At 49.8% G+C, this 16,989-nt stretch overlaps 1 protein-coding gene across 1 annotated transcript in view; it reads left to right on the top strand.

The window, feature by feature from the left end:
- Positions 1-367: 367 nt before the first annotated feature.
- The window catches only part of B4GALNT3 (beta-1,4-N-acetyl-galactosaminyltransferase 3), an 85,388-nt gene continuing 68,766 nt past the window's right edge, over positions 368-16,989 (top strand). Inside the window, exon 1 of the mRNA XM_069490831.1 lies at positions 368-536. Within this exon, the coding sequence (XP_069346932.1) occupies positions 368-536 (169 nt within the window). The remainder of the gene's footprint in view (positions 537-16,989) is intronic.

The raw sequence follows: 16,989 nt of genomic DNA on the forward strand, positions 1-16,989 counted from the left end.
CGGAGCCGGGGGCGGCGGGCACCTAGGGAAGCCGCCTCCCGGGCAGCGCGTACGGGCCGGCGAGGGGCGCGGAGGGCGGGAGGCAGCGCGCCTGCGACGGAGGCGCGGAGAGGAGACCGCGCGGAGGCCGTTCGGGCCGGAGGAGCGGGCGCCGCTCCCGGACGGACCTGCGAGGCGCCGCTCGGCTCCAGGGACCTGGCGCACGGAGCATGAGCCCGCGCCCCGCCGGAGAGCGGCCGGCGGAGACGGCCTCGGCGCGGCGCTGAGACGCGGGCTGGGGCTCGGGGCGCCCGGGGCGCTGGGCCCGGCCGCGGGGCGGGCGCCGGGTGGGCAGCAGCCGCGCTGGCGGCGGCCTGGGCGCCGCGCCATGGGGAGCCCCCGGGCCGCGCGGCCCCTGCTGCTCCTGCGCCCGGCCAAGCTGCTGCGGAGGCGCTTCCGGCTGCTGCTGGCGCTCGCCCTGGTGTCCGTGGGGCTCTGGACTCTGTATCTGGAACTGGTGGCGTCGGCCCAGGGCGGCGGGAACCCCCTGAACCGCAGTAAGTAGCGCGGGGGGAGGGGGAGGGGGCGGCCGCGGTGGCTCCCGCGCTGGGGGGGGACCCGCCTCCCGTCCCATCCTCAGAGCCGGTTCCAACTCGCTTTCCTGTCCAGGTGCCCGGCGCCGCGCCCCTCGGGGAGCGGGCGGGTGGGGGAGCTGCGGGGCCTGCCGCCGGGCCGAGTGCGGCCGGGCAACCTCCGGGCCCCCCGCCCCGCGCCGCGCCGCGGAAGCCTGGACGCCCCTCCAGCCGCTCCGGGCTGGCGGCTGCCGGGAAGGGCCGCGCGGGATCCACGCGCGGGCCGGGGTTCGAGCCTGGGATGCCCTCGCGGTCTCCGAAGCGGCGCGCTCCGCTCGGCGCGGCCCAAACTTTGCCCACCGCCTTCTCTTTGGCTCACTCCGTTTCCTCCCCTGCTGCGTCTTCTGGGGCTACTTTTTTTTTTTTTTTAACAATACGTCGGAGGTCCCCTCTTCCCGCCCGCCACTGTGCTCCCAGCCCTGGCCTCTTCCTGCGAGTCTCCCACCTCCTCGCCGCGCAGTCCCCTGCCCTGGTCCTGGGCACCCTTTCTGCTCATTTTCCGAAGCGGAATCTACTGTACTCCCCAGACCAACGAGGCCGCGGACAACACAGTGACTGGGCAGTGGGTAGATTGCTACTTCTGTTTTTAACTTAGCCAAAGCCACTTACTATTTCTGTGCCTCAGTTTCCTCCTAGGAGGATGGGAGGGAATGGTCTGTTTTTGCCTTTTAAATCAATAGGCATGGTTATACCAGGTAATTTTCAACGTGTTGTTGTTGGGCCTAACAAAGAAAAACTCCGACAGTGACAGTGTCAGGGACTGTATTTTTTTAAGAGGGGGCAGAGAGAAGGGGGTTCAATTTCCTTTTTATTTTTTATTTTTATTTTTGCGACAGAGTATCCCTCTGTTGCCGGGGGTAGAGTGCAGTGGCATCATCATAGTTCACAGCAACCTCAAACTCCTGGGCTAAAGCCATCTCCTACCTCAGCCTCCCGAGTAGCTGGCACTACAGGCATGCGCCACCACATGGGCTCATTTTTCTGTTTTTAGTAAAAACAGGTCTCACTCTTGCTTAGGCTGACCTTGAACTCCTGAGCTCAGGCAATCCCCTGTCTTGGCCTCCCAGAGCAGGCGTGAGCCGCGGTGCCTGGCCAGTGTCAAGGACTGTAAAAGGTCAATGTAATAGCCAGGAAAAGGAGAAATTCCCATTACTACCTGGTGCCCAACCCAAGCCTGAGAGGCCAGAGGGTCAGAGTTCTAGTACATCATCACCTTTCGGAAACTTGGAGTGTTTTTGTGGGGGAACGGAGTGGCTGATGGACTTGCTGATGAGAAGACCGGGGACCTGTGCTGGTGTCAGCTCCTTTTCCAGAGCTGGGTGTGGTGCTCTGCCTCCTCCCCCGGCCAGAGAGAGCAAATTGCTGGGGACAGCCACCAAGCTGGTTCAGGTTAGACATGTATATTTATGACCTAACCTCTCTCCGTGGCCGTGGAAATAATTCTGGCTGTGAGTTGGGAGACTGGCTCTGCCACTAGCTGGGTAACCAAGGGAGAAATGACAGCTTCTCAGGCAAAATGAGGAATGTGGTTTACGTGATCTCCAAGGCCCCTTTCAGGCTGGATGCTAAGATTGAATGATCTCTTGCACTTGAGCATTTCCAGGGCCTAAGGTCTCAGCAAGGTGAGGAGGGCGAAGCCTCAGTTGCACAGCTCTGCGGGCATGACCAAAGTCCGCCTTCCCATGGCTGGGTCTTCCCTGCCCTGGGCCTGGCTCTTGCTTCTGAAAGACAGAGTGAATCTTGCCTTCCACACCGTGGCCACTCGGACAGTTCCAGCTCACGAGCTCATTTGGAGTATGTGCAGGCAGGAGGCCTGGGAGGGTTCTCCCTCTCCCCCTTGGGACCCCGTTTCCGAACGTGCCCATCACTTCGTTAATGTGGTAGCCAAACTAAAAGCAGAGAAGAAAGCAGTTGCTTTGTGACCCTGAAATTGGCAACCGCCCTTTCTCCTCCCCACTTGTCTTTAACGTCCAGTGTGTTTTCTCCTCAACAACTGAGTTTGCCACGATAATAGTGCACACTCTGGCTCGAGACCCCTGTCCCCTGTTGGCTCTCTCATTCTGAACCATCGGTTCTTGGGTCTGTTGGGTTCTCCTCCCAGAGGAATCTTAACTCTCTGACTTGGTTTCCTTGTTCTTTGTTTCCTTTTCCAAATCAACTCTTCTCCAGAAAAAGCTTCCCAGCTTCCTGTTCCAGAATTGGCTTTCTGTTTCCCTGCCCGTGATTTTTAACAAGAGGCTGAGCCTGGGCACTGACACGTCCCTTGTTTCTTCTTCTCTTCCTCTTAGAACCCCGAAATCCATCTGTTCTGCATGGCAGCTTTTCACACCGGGCTGTCTCTCTTCCACTCCTTTCGTGATTTCCTTATGGAATGAGATTGAGACAGGGGCTGTGGTTTGTGGCTCCTTGTCTCCCATCCTTTTTTGTTGTTAAGCCCAGACAGCTTGTGAGTCTCACTCCCAGCTCTGGCGGGAGAGTGGGGGAGGAGGCATCGGGACAGGAGCAGTGGGAAGGGGTTGCTGGCAGTCCCTCCCTCACCCCCCGCCACCTGCAGCAACCAGGGTAGTAAAACCGCCCCACCCAGGACCGCACCGGGCCTTGACCACAGCAGCCAGCGCCCTGACTTGGCGCTGCCTCCCCTCTAGCAATGGCTGCCAGCTCGCTCCACCACCCACCCGCTCCCTGCCATCTGTAAGGCCAGCCCCGTTACCAAGAACGTTTCGTTTGCCTGTCCCTGTGTGACTGGTACGTTGATTTGGTGCTGGAAGAAGACTGTGGAGAGATGGCAGTGACAAACTCCAGGGCAGCAAAGTCATGACAGGGGAGCATACTACTTCATCTTCATGAAATAGCCCAGTAGTTTAAGATACGGGTGATGTGCAGTTTGGGCTCCTTGTGTAGAAAGAGATACAGCCACAACTGGAGTAGCTTCAGAGAAACACAACCAAAATCATTAGCAAATAGAAGCTGGGACTCCTGGACAAAAGAATCAGGGCTGTTCACTCACTCATTCACGCAGATATTGACTTAGCGCATACCTGGAGCAAGGTGTTGTGCTGCGTCATTTACACATGATGATCCGGGTATGGTTGCTGCCCTCCACTACTTTCTGTCAAGGGGGAGAGCTAAGGTGCCTATATAAAAATAATTACAAGCCAGGTACAGTGGCATACACTACAATCCCAGCTACTTGGGAGGCTGAGGCAGGAGAATCCCTTGAACCCAGGAGTTCAAGGCTGCAGTGCACTATGATCACATCTGTGAGTAGCCACTGCACTCAAGCCTGGACAACATAGTGAGACCCCATCTCTAAAAAAATAAATAAATAAAAATAATAATTAAGCAGTCATTTAGTTTTACAAATGTAGAACCTGGGCGTTACTGTGACACTTCTGGAAATGGGGCACAGCTCTTTCAACCAGTATTTCATAGAAGTAGTGACATTTCAGTCAGGAGATTTTGAGGGAGTTGGTAAGATTTTAATGGATGCAGAAGGAGGTTATTGCAGACAGGAGGAGCAGTGTCAGCAAAGACTAAGAGTCAGGGGAAAGTTAGTGTTTGGGAATATTGAGCAGCTGGGTTTGGTGAAGCAGAGGGTGAATAGGAGAATACGGGATGGTGCTACATTATGAAGGCTTTGAATTAGCAACCTTAGAAAGTGGCACTTATTCAGTACATAGCAGACAGCAGTTGAAAGTTTTGGACTCGGGTAGCCTTGCAGAATGGGACAGGAAAGGGTAACAGTCAAGCTATCTAACAGTACTTTTGGTATGGAATGGTGGTTCTGGAACAGGGTCCTGAAGGTCCCTTGCTGGCCCAACATTAACCCTTTAGGTTCTGGGTCATAAAGCTGTCCTGGGGAGGGTCAGGGTAGGAGTGGGGGCACTCAGAGAGCCTGGGGCAGTCACCGTTACCAACACATACATAAGGATTTTGACATTTTAATAACTGGTACAGCTGTACTGGTATGTGCTGGCTGGACAGCAGCCCTGGTAACAAACTATTATTGGAAGTTAAAGATTCTCCATTCTGGAAGGTTTTAATAAGTTATACCCATTTGTTGAGATTGGATTAGCGAAGGTTTTGCCTGAAGGCAGAGGTCTGGACTAAAATGGTTTCTAGGTTCTTTGCTCCATAATTGACCTACTGCTGGGAGCAGAGTGGTGCCCGAGCCAAGAGATGACATTTGGGTGCAAAGCCAGGACAGAAGGATAGTGGGCGGTGGCTTCTTTTTAGATCTCCTGAGGCAGGGTGTGGCATGTCCCTGATTAAGTGCCAGGTTTACCTGCTGGACGCCAGCGTGTTCTGAAGCTCGGAGTCATCGGCTTTCGCCGCCTCACATGTGTCTGCACCGCATGCCTTTGGTTGGCCCTTGGTGGTTCCTGGCCGATGTGAGTGGGCTGAGGGAGCCGCACCCACAGATGTCAGGCAGGCACATTGCTCCTGGGGCCACCACAGCTGTGTGACTCGGAAAGGATACGGATAGCGCAGGGCAGAGCAGTAATCCGACACGCAGGCAGGGAGAGAGGGAGAAGCAGGAGACGGATGTGTGGGCAGAGGAGGGGTGGGGTGGCATAGAGGTGAAACTCGGAGCAGAGGCGGGCGCAGCTGCTTTGTGTGCTCCTGTGGACAGGGACCTGGTCTCGTGCCACCCCGGCTGGGCTCGCTCTTTCTGGTGGAGCCTCTGGCTCCTGTTCCTACCTACCTCTCCTACCTACCTCTCCTACTTACCTCTCTTTCCACTGACGTTCTGGTCACCTGGCTGCTATGTGTGTCTTTTTTTTTTTTTTTTTTTTTTTGAGACAGAGTCTCGCTTTGTTGCCCGGGCTAGCGTGAGTGCCGTGGCGTCAGCCTAGCTCACAGCAACCTCAAACTCCTGGGCTCAAGCGATCCTCCTGTCTCAGCCTCCGGAGTAGCTGGGACTACAGGCATGCGCCACCATGCCTGGCCATGTGCTGTGTGTGTCTTGAAACCAGTACTGAATTCTGGGCACATGCTAAGCACTAAATAAGTACTTTCTGGTTATGAATGGTCAGCTCTGAATTTCCAGCACCTGATCCTTTCCACTGGCAGATGCTCTGTTTGTCGGTGTCTGATCCAAGAATAGAACCAGGAATTCTCGGTCCTGGTACCATAATACATACATACAACAACAGCCTTTGAATACAAATTGCAAAAGATAAGAATTAAGCCATCCGTGCTTTTTTATTATAAATGTGCTTTCTTTTGGCCTAACCCTGCCTGTACCAGAAACACAGTGTTTGACAGCAGGAGAGCTTAACCCGTGTTTGGGGGTCTCTCCTTTCCCTGGTCTCTTCCGCCCCTGTTCTGACGTGGCCGGCAGAATCTCAGCACCACGTCTCCCATCTGTGTCCCGCCGGGCACCCGGGGCCTCAGTCTGTGTGGAGGCCCCGTTCCCCTGCGCCGCGCGCTCGGGCTGCCTGCTACTGCCTGTCCTGGGAGCTCAGACACCGTGCATGGTGACGTCTGCTTTGCCGCACAAGGTTTTCTGAAGCAACCACTTCTGTGCTGGTTTCAGGAGAGGCTGGTGGGTAGGCTGCAGTAATTTTCCAGGCCACGGAGCCTGGTCTTGCCCTCTAGTGCCGAGCTTTATGGAGTGGAGAAGCTGCCATAGCAGAGTTTGCTTTGGAAGGGGGCCTAGGGCTGTTCTTGGAGTCGGCGGCTCACGGTCTAGTTCTCCGCTGCAGAGTTCCATCGTCTCAAAAGCCACCATTTTCCACAAGCACTTTTCCTTATAGCTAAAGATTATTGGTTCTGAACCAGGCCAACCATACATTTTGAGCCTACAGCCAATCCTCCTTTGACCTTGTGATCCACATAATTAATACTTTGTATGTTGGCCAGTGTGAAAGGCACTCCTGGAAGAGGTGAGAGGAGTCCAGAGAGTGTGTACAGAGGGCATCGGGCTGGGTCTGTTATGTATTCTGAGCAAAGCATGACAGGTGGACCGTTAGGTTCTAACAAATGCTGCTTATAATGTTACAAGTATCCATTAGATAAGCAAAATGAATATTCTTTTTATTCTTGTGATATTTTAGTATGTAATTTATTTTTTATGCTAAGTATGTTTTTTATTGAGAACAAAAGTCAATACTGACCAGCTTTTTTAGAAAATAAGCATGCATATTGTCCTTGTGTGCCCTGTTTTTTCAAACTTTTGCACATATAAGTGCATAGCTTGATGAACAGTTTTCACGAGCTGAGTGTACCTGTGTTAGGAGCAGCGCCACGGTAAAGAAACAACATTACCAGCACCCCAGAAGCCCCTCTGGGTTCTCTTTCAGTCACTACCATCAGCATAGATTAGTGTATTTTATACATTATATAAATTGAATCATACAGTATATGAATTATTATTTTTTTAATTTAATTTAATTTATTTATATTTTGAGACAGAGCCTCGATCTGTTGCCTGGGCCAGAATGCCATGGCATCAGTCTAGCTCACAGCAACCTCAAACTCCTGGACTCAAGTGATCCTCCTGCCTCAGCCTCCTAAGTATGGGACTACAGGCATGCGCCACTTCACCCGGCTAATTTTTCTATTTTTAGTAGAGATGGGGTCTCGCTCTTGCTCAGGCTGGTCTCGAACTCCTGAGCTCAAGCGATCCTCCTGCCTCAGCCTCCCAGAGTGCTAGGATTACAGGTGTGAGCCACCGTAACCAGCCCAGTATATGATTTATTTATAAAATAATATTCTTTATGATCATAAAATTAATGCATGTTCATTATATTAGACAACAGCTGTGTATCTCGACCACATTAACCCCTGTGAAATTACTTTTTTGTGCTTTAGGCTCCCCGGCACAGCTGATAACGTAACTTAAGGCCAAGGAAGACCATGGGCCTAAATGCTATAAGGTGGAGCCCTACAAATTTCTCCATTAGAGCAGCCGCAAGGATGGAATTTAGAGCTGTTGCTGATCTTGTGTATGAAAACCCTCCAAAAGTGTTTTTCTGGTCTTAATCATGGAAATAGCTGTACTTCTCTTAAGCAGTTTGTTTTAATTTTTATTGGTCATGTCAATTGTATAACCCTTTGTGCCAGTTAGTAGAAAGTTATAGAATTCAATTTATTCTTCACCTGGAGAAAAGTATAAAGAATTTTATGATCTGTATTATTGTATCAATTTTGTGCCTGCACCTTTATGTTTCGTTTTCCCCCCCATAGCTACTTCCAGTTTATGTCATCTTATATTTATGGTCCTTATCAGCCTCTTTAATTTTTCCTGGACCAAATCAAAGCATAAAAGAAATCACTAAAAGTGCTATGGTATACAAAAAGTATGAAGAAGAAATTAACAGTTACCTATAATGCCAATACTCTGACTTAGAGATTGTTGAAAAGAAAAAATAAAGTATAATAAGCAGTGATAACTAGATGCTGGATTCTGGAATACCTTAAACAAAAATTCTAGGTTTTAAAACCAAAAAAGCTGAAAGTTTATTTTCCTGACCTTTTAAAAAATAATTTAGTTTATTTAAAAGATATTGAAAAGTTGAATCAGGCTGGGCACAGTGGCTCCTGCTTGTAATCCCAGCGACTCCAGAGGCTGAGGCAGGAGGATCACTTGAGCCCAGGAGTTCAAGGCTGCAGTGAGCCACGATGGTGACACTGCCCTCCAGTCTGGGCTACAGAGCCACCCTATCTTTAAAAAAAAAAAAAAAAATTGAATCGCCTTCAGAAATAAATTCTCACCTCTTTCTTACCAGAAGATTACTAAAAGCTTGGAATTCATGGACAGATGCTAAGGCCTGAGGTCTGCCTAGGGCTAGGGCCAATAGGTAGACCATGAATGTGAAGGTCTGCAGCCACTCCCCAGCCCTTGGCTTTTGGATCCATGAAATCACAAACATTAGCTGTTAATAAACAGCTGTGAAAACCTCCCCAGGGAAGAAACTGTATATGCCTCTTCTGCCCATTTCTTCTTTGAAACCGTGTTCTTGTGGAGCCTGGCAGGGCTATGCTTGTGTTCCATTCCTTACGGGTAAAACTGTGCTTTGTGGCATCAGGATCCAGGAATACGGCCCAAGGATGGGAGGAGAAGAAAGAGAGGTGGGGGTGGAAGTAGAGAAAGGATGTTATAGGCTGACCAAGGATTTTGCATACAAATGCTCAGGAAATTGAATGTTGTATATTTTTTCAATTTTTAAATTTATTTTGTAAATCTTGAATGGCTGTAGAAGTGATTCATTTTAAACCTAAAGAAAAATGTTCATGGAGTATTTACTTTTTTGTGTGGGACTGAGTGGAATGGAAAGTGTTGATGGTTCCTGGAAGAAATTGTGGAAGTTGAAGAAAGGTCAGGGTTCAAATTCAAGCTCTATTACTCACCAGCCGTGGGACTTCATATGGGGTACTTATTCCTTTCTAAGCCTGCCGTGATTATCTGGGTAATGAGATTATAATGCTTTCTCTGTAGAGCTTTTCTTATAACTAAATAAAATTTAGTGAGCCTAGCACATATTAGATGCTCAATTTGATTTTTTTGGAGACAGTCTCACTCTGTCAACTTGGCTAGAGTGCCCTGGTGTCAGCCTCGCTCACAGCAACCTCAAACTCCTGGGCTCAAACGATCCTCCTGCCTCAGCCTCCCGAGTAGCTGGGACTACAGGCTCGCGCCGCAACACCCGGCTAATTTTTTCCTTTTGGTAGAGATGGGGTCTCACTCTTGCTCAGGCTGTCTCGAATCCAGACCTCAAGTGATTGTCCCGCCTTGGCCTAGCAGAGTGCTAGGATTCCAGGTGTGAGCCACTGTGCCTGGCCTACCCAGTGTCATAGAAGCCTAGCACATATTAGCAGCTCAGTGAATGTTGGATCCTATCTCACCCCTCTCCGAGTTTACAGGCCGGTAGGAATTGGCGAATGGCCGGGCAGGCAGGGGTGAGTGGATACATTCCTCAGCTGGCCCTGTTGCCTGCTGCCCTAACCTCTCAGCCCACGATACAGCTGTGTCTAGTCCCGGGGCAGTCACGAGGCCATCCGTGTCCAGCGCCTGCCACCAGATACACATTGTTCAGTCATTCTTTCTTCCTCCATGATGTGCAGCCTCACCTGTTTCCATGCCGAAACCTTGCAAAGATTTGCACTGGGGATGTGGCGTACGGTGGGAGTCAAGGATTTTGCTGAGAATGAGAGATGTCTGGGGCTGTGTCAGGGCACAGAAGCACAGCAGTTGGGAAACTGTATCCTGTCACTCTGTTGCCTGCCCCTGAGCACACGCTGGGGACCGCTGGGACTGGAAGGCAAAGCACTGCGCAGTTCTCTCAGTTTAAATCCCAGCTTCTGAACTGGCCTGTGGGTTCTGTTCTTTCAAGAGCTTCAGTTTCATAATCTTTGGAATGGGATGCCTCTTGCAGGGGTAGGTTTGGAACTTTCCCACGTCGCTGAGGGGCCAAGGGGACAGTCAGTCTGTGATCATCTGGCACTGGTCCTTCAAGACTCAGTTGCTTGAACCAAGAGGTGGCAGCCCTCCCAGGGCCCTGAGCACTTGGGCCTCGTAGGGCATCTTTGACAACATGGTCGCCATACAAGCAGTTGCCTCAAGACTGAAGTCCTCCCTGCTGGGATCTTCTTACAAAGCCTCTGATCCACTCGTTTCCACCCTGCCTGCCAGCCCGGGTTCAAACAGATGCGTGTGCTCGTGTGCTTCCCCACTGGCCAGCTGTCCCCTGACTGCTCACCGCCACCTCAGAGCTTGGCAGAGGAGCGAGGGTGGGGAGGGTTTCCTCGCAGACCGGGACAGAGTGCAACACACACTGTCAGTCCTTGGTTCTCTTCTCTCCTCATTCCAGTGAGCAGAGGCCCCGGGAAAAGGCAGATGGGCGTCCGGGAGCACACCCTGGGGGATGGCCGCTAGGGGCAGAAGGGAGGGAAAATCGCATAGGCACAACACGGGGAGAGAAATGAGAGATTTCTACCCCACTGTTTCATTCTAGTGACTGTATTTTTCATACCTATGTTTATCTGATTCCATTTCAGATTTGTTGGGTCCCCTAAGAAATACTATATTCTTCTGTTTAATAGTTTTCTTCTTTTTAAGAGACAGGGTGTTTCTATGTTGCCCAGGCTGGTCTTGAACTCCTTGGCTCAAGCAATCCTCCTGCCTCAACCTCCCTCTGTCTGGGACTACAGGTGTGTGCTACTGCACCCAGCTTTGTTTTTTAATAATTTAAAACAGATCAGGCAAGGTGGCTTATGCCTGTAATCCCATCACTTGGGGAGGCTGAGGTGGGAGGATTGCTTGAGGCCAGGAGCTTGAAACCATTTCTCAACAACAAAAACATAGAATTAGTGGGTGTGGTGGCACCTGCAGTCCCAGCTACTCAGGAGGCTGAGGCAGGAGGATCGCTTGAGCCAAGGAGTTGAAGGCTGCCGTGAGCTATGATCAAGCGACTGCACTCCAGTCTGGGTGGTAGAGGGAGACCCTGTCTCTAAAATAAATAAATAAATAAATAATTTATTTTTATTTTTATTTTTTTTGAGGGGCTTACCAGAAATTTACTTTCTCACAGTTTTAAGAGCTAGAAGTTCAAGATCAAGGTGTCTCCAGGTTTGGTTTTGTCAGATTTCCGTGTGAAAATGGTTCCTGACACCCTCATGGCCAAAGAATGCCCAGACATACCAAAGTAAGGCAAGCACGAAAATGAGGTTTATTGAGGAGAGAAAGGTAGGATTGTAGGGCAAGAGCAAGATACGGGTTTACAGAGCAAGATGCCACAGCCAACGGCCGGACCCACTGTCGCAGCAGAGGGAGAGCAAAGGAAGGGCCCCCCAAAAAGGATCAGTAAATAATTTAAGACAAATGTATTTTATCTAAAATTATCCCAAACCAAGGGGTTGCCAGTGTGTTAGCATCTGCTTGCTGCTCTGATTTTCACATCTTCATTTTTGGCCCCTGGAGATTTCCCTTACTTTATGGAGTACTTAATTGTGTAAATAAGAAGAAGTTTGTCATTTTTCATTCAGCATTTTTTAGTATTTTGTTGTGGGTATTTTCCAAAAGGAAGTCCTTTGGCTTGAATTTCTAAGTCTTCCTCCAGCTCCAACAGGCTGTGATCACTGGGGAGTGTGTATCTAAGCAAAGGTAAATATTTCCATTTGAGGAATACAGCATAAACTAAGTAAAAGTTTAGGGAAGACACATTCCTCAGTGCACAGGCTCACGTGGTATGAAGATGAGACTGAAAAGGTGGTGGCAAGCCAGTTGCGTAGTCTCTGCTGCGTTTGGACTTGGTGGGGAGCAACATAACTTTCTTTTTTCTCCTTAAGACAGAGTCTCGCTCTGTAACCCGGGCTACAGTGCAGTGGTGTCATCATGGCTCACAGCAGCCTCAAACTTCTGGGCTCAAGCGATCCTCCTGCCTCAGCCTCCGGAGTAGCTGGGACTACAGGCATGTGCCACCATGCCTGGCTAATTTCTGTTTATTTATTTATTTGTTTTGTAGAGACGGGGTCTTGCTCTTCCTCAGGCTGGTCTCAAACTCCTGGCCTTAAGTGATCCTCCTGCCTTGGCCTCCCAAAGTGCCAGGATTACAGGCATGAGCCACCACACCCGGCCAGCATAATTTTTTTTAAGCAGGAGTTTGATATAACAAAGGCAGTGCTTTCTTCTTTTCATCCACTGGTTTGTACTTTATAATCCCTTCTTGGTCCCAGGAACTGTGACTGGGGGTGGATTAAGATGTTGGAAGTTGGCAGGGTGGCTGGGACACAGAGAGGCCACTCAGATGGTCACTGCAGTGACCCAGCTGGAAGGGATGACAGACGAAAGCTGAGACATGCCAAGCCAGGAAGTGATAAAGTCGGGCGGTAGAGTTGATGTAGAAGGCGATAGAATACCAAAGTTCTGGTTCTCTGGCTACACTCTGCGTCATCATTTCAACAAGGGCTGCCCCCCCGCCCAGCGGCTCAAAAATGTGCCCATGAGGAGAAAGTGCCTTCATCTGCCCTTGCACTTTCCTCGCTGGGGCTTGGACACCATGCTGGTTCTGGAGAAGTCATCAAAAGGACGGGAGACCGACACTCACTCCCTCCGCAGATATGGACTGAGCATGTTATACGTACGCCAGGCAGTGTTCTGGGTGCTAGGGGCACAGCAGCGAGCAAGAAGGTGTGAGTCTCTGTTGTGGAGCCCCCGTTTCTGGTGAGGAAGAGGCAGGTGATAATCACAAACAGGTGGGAATTTCAGATGGTGATGTGATCTGGGAAGAAAAAGAAACATGGTACTGGCACAAAGGGACTGATGGGACGGGAGGGAAAAGATTGAGGGGGGCGGGGGGGCTCTGAGGAGTGACCTTCCCAAAATTGATCCCTTAGGGGTAGAGGACATGGCTGAACAGCAGTGAGTGTCAGCGAGACAAAGACCTCAGGAATTCCGAGAGTGGGAGCTGGGTAGAAAAGGAGAAAACATACTTGGATCATTGCTGGTTTTCAGGATAAGCATCTCCTTCCTCACCCTCCAGTTGTCCTGAAAACAATGTCCCCCGTCACCTCCCTGTCAGGAATAGAGGAGGCCTCAGACTTGGAGCTTTCTACGGGCAGCGCTTGAGAAAGAGGTGCTGGCCAAAGACTCAGTCTGGGCCTGGGGAGAAGCTGAGACTGGCTGCGTTTTACTCAGGACAAACCTGGACCCCAGACCCGGCACGGGGACAGGGCTGTCCTGTCGAGAGCCCACTGGAACTAACGGCCACCCACTCTCCTCACAGCATTTTTTTTGTACCTCCATTGATGCGCTTATCAAAGTCTGCCTTGCATCAGTTGTTTGTGTCTGTGTTTGTCCCCCACCATGAGATTGTGAATTTCTGGAGTGCTGGGCCTGGGCATTTTACCCGCCTTGTCTCCCTAGTGCAGAGATTTTTGACCTTTTGTGGATCGCATACACCTGTAAGAATCTGATGAAGAAGTGGGGGACCCCTCCCCAGAAGTTTGTCTGCCTCCCTTGCAACTTGCATACGATTTCGGCGGGGTACCCAGACCCCTGACCCATATCCACGGACCCCTAGTTGAGAACAATGCCTGGGACGTGCGTGGTAAGTTCTCAGTTTGATGACTTGGGAACATTCTCCCAATTAAATCTCTTTATTCTAGTTGCAGGGGACAGATCTTAGGTGGGAGAAAGAGAGCCAGGAAGCAGCCTGGCTGCTGGGAGAGGCAGAGAGTGTATAAACCATCCATCTGGAAGCAGCCATCCGGAGAGCAGTAGCTTCACTGTCACATCTTGTCCTGGGAGAGCCAGAGGTGGGGTCTCCTCCCCTGGGGTTGGTCTTCTCTTGGGCTCTCGGGTGTGGCCTCTTGGCCTTTGCTCCTGCTGTCACACAGCCTCAGGCAAGCTCTGCCCTGAAGCCTTTCTCAACAATTTCAGAACCCACTGATCTCGGCCTTTTTGGAACTTTTGTTGCACTTAAGTTGCCTGAAACTTAGCAGTTGAGTAGATACCTTCTTTTCTTTCTAGTTCATCTGGGCTGGTCGTGTGTATTCCGACTGGGTTGTCAGAGAGGCCAGACACAGTTCCCAAGTGTCCAGACGGGGCAGGGGGCTTCGCTGGCGGGACGTGAGTCGGCCATGTCCCCTCTGTGCAGACATCGCCGTCCTTGCTGCCTTGACTTCTGGGCTCGGTCTTGTGCCCTCCAGGCCGTCTGCTGGGGTCTTTACCCCTCCTTTCCTGCATTCCTCATGGTCAAGAGCAGCCTCTGAAGTCAGACCACCCAAGTTTGACTCCCAGCTCCAGGGTGTAGTAGGCTGTGCCTCAGGGAACTATGTACTGAGCCTCACTGTGCCCCGTTCCTTGTCTGTGAAATGGCAGTGTTAATAGTTCCTGCCTCATTGGGTTTTTGTTGTGACAATTAAGTGAAATGATACATACAAAGTGCCTAGAACAGTTCCTGGTACATACTGTTTAAACATTGTTTATTATCATTTAATCAGCTTTCAAAGCCCCCATCCCTGTCTTGATTGTTTTTAGAGTGCTGTCTCTCACACATCGTAAAAAGTCTCAGGATAGAAATGGATCTCAGAGATTTTTCATTCTGAAATGAATAATACCTCGGATGCATTTCTTGTTCTAGGCCCAGGGCAGTCATCTGGGCCTTAGAACATGAAATTCCTTCCGCCGAGCCAGGGGCAGTCTCAGGACCTCTCAACACAGCTCGCCAGGCAGTCACTCCAAATTGATTTGAGTTGCCCCTTAAAATGTAATCTTTTTGCTCAACCTCCTGATTTTACCAAAGAAGAATTTAAGGCCTAGAAAGCTTTAATCAACCTGCCCAGATAGCAGTGCTGGGCTCTGGACTCCTGGCGCTAAGACTGGTGTCACGCCAGTCCAGGCCACTCACCCTCTGCTTTGCTCAGTCCCTTCGTGTTTGCTGAGAATGCTTCCTTTCAACATCTGAGTTTCATGAGGTCAGGGAAACCCCTCTTTTTCCTGCCTGTCCAGGCAATCCGAAAGTATAGTATGTATGCATAGAACCCAATTTCAGGTCTATTTATCTATTTTTCTTACCAGTGAACTAGCTGAAGTTACTGCCACTTAGTTGGGGGTGGATCATGTTCCCACCTTAGCTGCTGTTGGGGTCATCTGTGGATTTTCTGAAGTTTTCCCATTGACATTGGTGGTTGGGAGTAACCTGCAAAGAAATTCTTGTTAATGTTGAATTCTCACATTGCACGGGGCGGGCCAAGACTTGGAATTTCTCATCCGGTAGGCCCCTTTGTTCCATGTTCCATCCTGAGAACAGAGCCCATTCTGGTGTAGAGCTTCTAAAAAAAAAAAAGGGGGTGGGGGCAAATGGAGTCATGATTTCCTATTTCACCTCCCTGAGTTGAGGACGGATGGGAAATAGTGAATAGATGAGTTGATTTTAAATCAGAAGAATCTAGAACAGATGAGTCATGGACCCTTGGTAGGAAGATGCACAACGTGTTTAAAACATTGCTCTCTTTCCTTTATTCTTTCCTCTGTGTAGAAAGATGCAAGTTGACGAGGGCTGCTATTTTCATAATTCTAGTCCTAGTTAGCAAATGGAAGTTAGTTCATCGCTAGCAATTCTATGTGGGGGTAAGAGATGTAATGGGCCAAAAATCAAAGGAAAATTGCAGAGAGGTAGCAACAAGTTGGTTCAGAACATGTTTGGAAGATTACAGAGAAAAGTAAAAAAATAATACTCAAACTTGATTTAGCATGTTGAATAAGAATTCAGCTTTGCTCTGATGCATGAAAATTGGAAAAATATTTGTATAAGGAACATTCTACAATAGTGAAGCTTTAATTATGCTACTTAGGACATGCCACGTGTCTGTTATGGGGAAACATTTATTGAAGTAAGAGCTATTATGCTGGAAGTTGATATATACCACTTTGGGAAAAAGAAGTGAGCATAAACTGCCCAAGGTACTTGTTAATACGAAAAAGAATAAGGAGGTTCAGTTTCTGGGAAATGGAAATATATTGTGATATTTTTAGGGAAACAATTATGAAATATTTTTAGCACCCTTTACAAATCTAAAGTAATTGTTTTGGTTAGTTTAGCAAGATAAACATATTGTACATGACTTGGTTTGCTCAAAATGATTACACTTGGTATATTTGGAAAGTGGAAGACCTAAGTGGTAGAAGAAAAAGCCCACTGAAGTTGTTTCTCCTATCAACTTTTTCTTTATTTTCTGATTCTTTACATCTCTCTCTTTTTTTTTTTTTGAGACAGAGTCTTGCTCTGTGCCCGGCTAGAGTGCCGTAGCATTAGCCAAGCTCACAGCAGCCTCAAACTCCTGGGCTCAAGCGATCTTCCTGCCTCAGCCTCCCGAGTAGCTGGGACTACAGGCACGCGCCACCACGCCCAGCTAATTTTTCTGTTTTTAGTAGAGACAGGGTCTTGCTCTTGCTCGGGCTGGTCTCGAACTCCTGAGCTCAAACAATCCACCCACCTCGGCCTCCCGGAGTGCTAGGATTACAGGCGTGAGCCACCATGCCCGACTTTGATTCTTTACATCTCTAAGAAGGTTTGGAAAGTTCCAGGGTCGTGAACACTTTCTCCAGCTGGCAGGACTTTCATGAACCAGTCCTGTGAGGGGAGGCGTGCAAGCTGAGGGGGAGCAGTAATACCTTGTTTCCCACAGAACCTCCTCCTGGGAGAGCAGAGCCGCAGTCACACTCGGGGTCGGAGGTTGCTGCCTCCCTTCTTCCTGAAGGAAGTTTGGTCCTTTCCCACCCGTCTGGGAAGGTCTCATCTGCCACAGCTTGAGGACTTGCAGCTCGTAATGGGGTGGGAAATGACACCCATCTAGCCTGGTGACTCCCAGAGTTCACTGGGAAGGCAGAGGTACAGCCTCCTTCATGCAGAGGAGAAACTAGGCAAGAGGG

This window comes from Eulemur rufifrons, chromosome 16, assembly GCF_041146395.1.
Source record: "Eulemur rufifrons isolate Redbay chromosome 16, OSU_ERuf_1, whole genome shotgun sequence".
Lineage (NCBI taxonomy): Eukaryota > Metazoa > Chordata > Mammalia > Primates > Lemuridae > Eulemur > Eulemur rufifrons.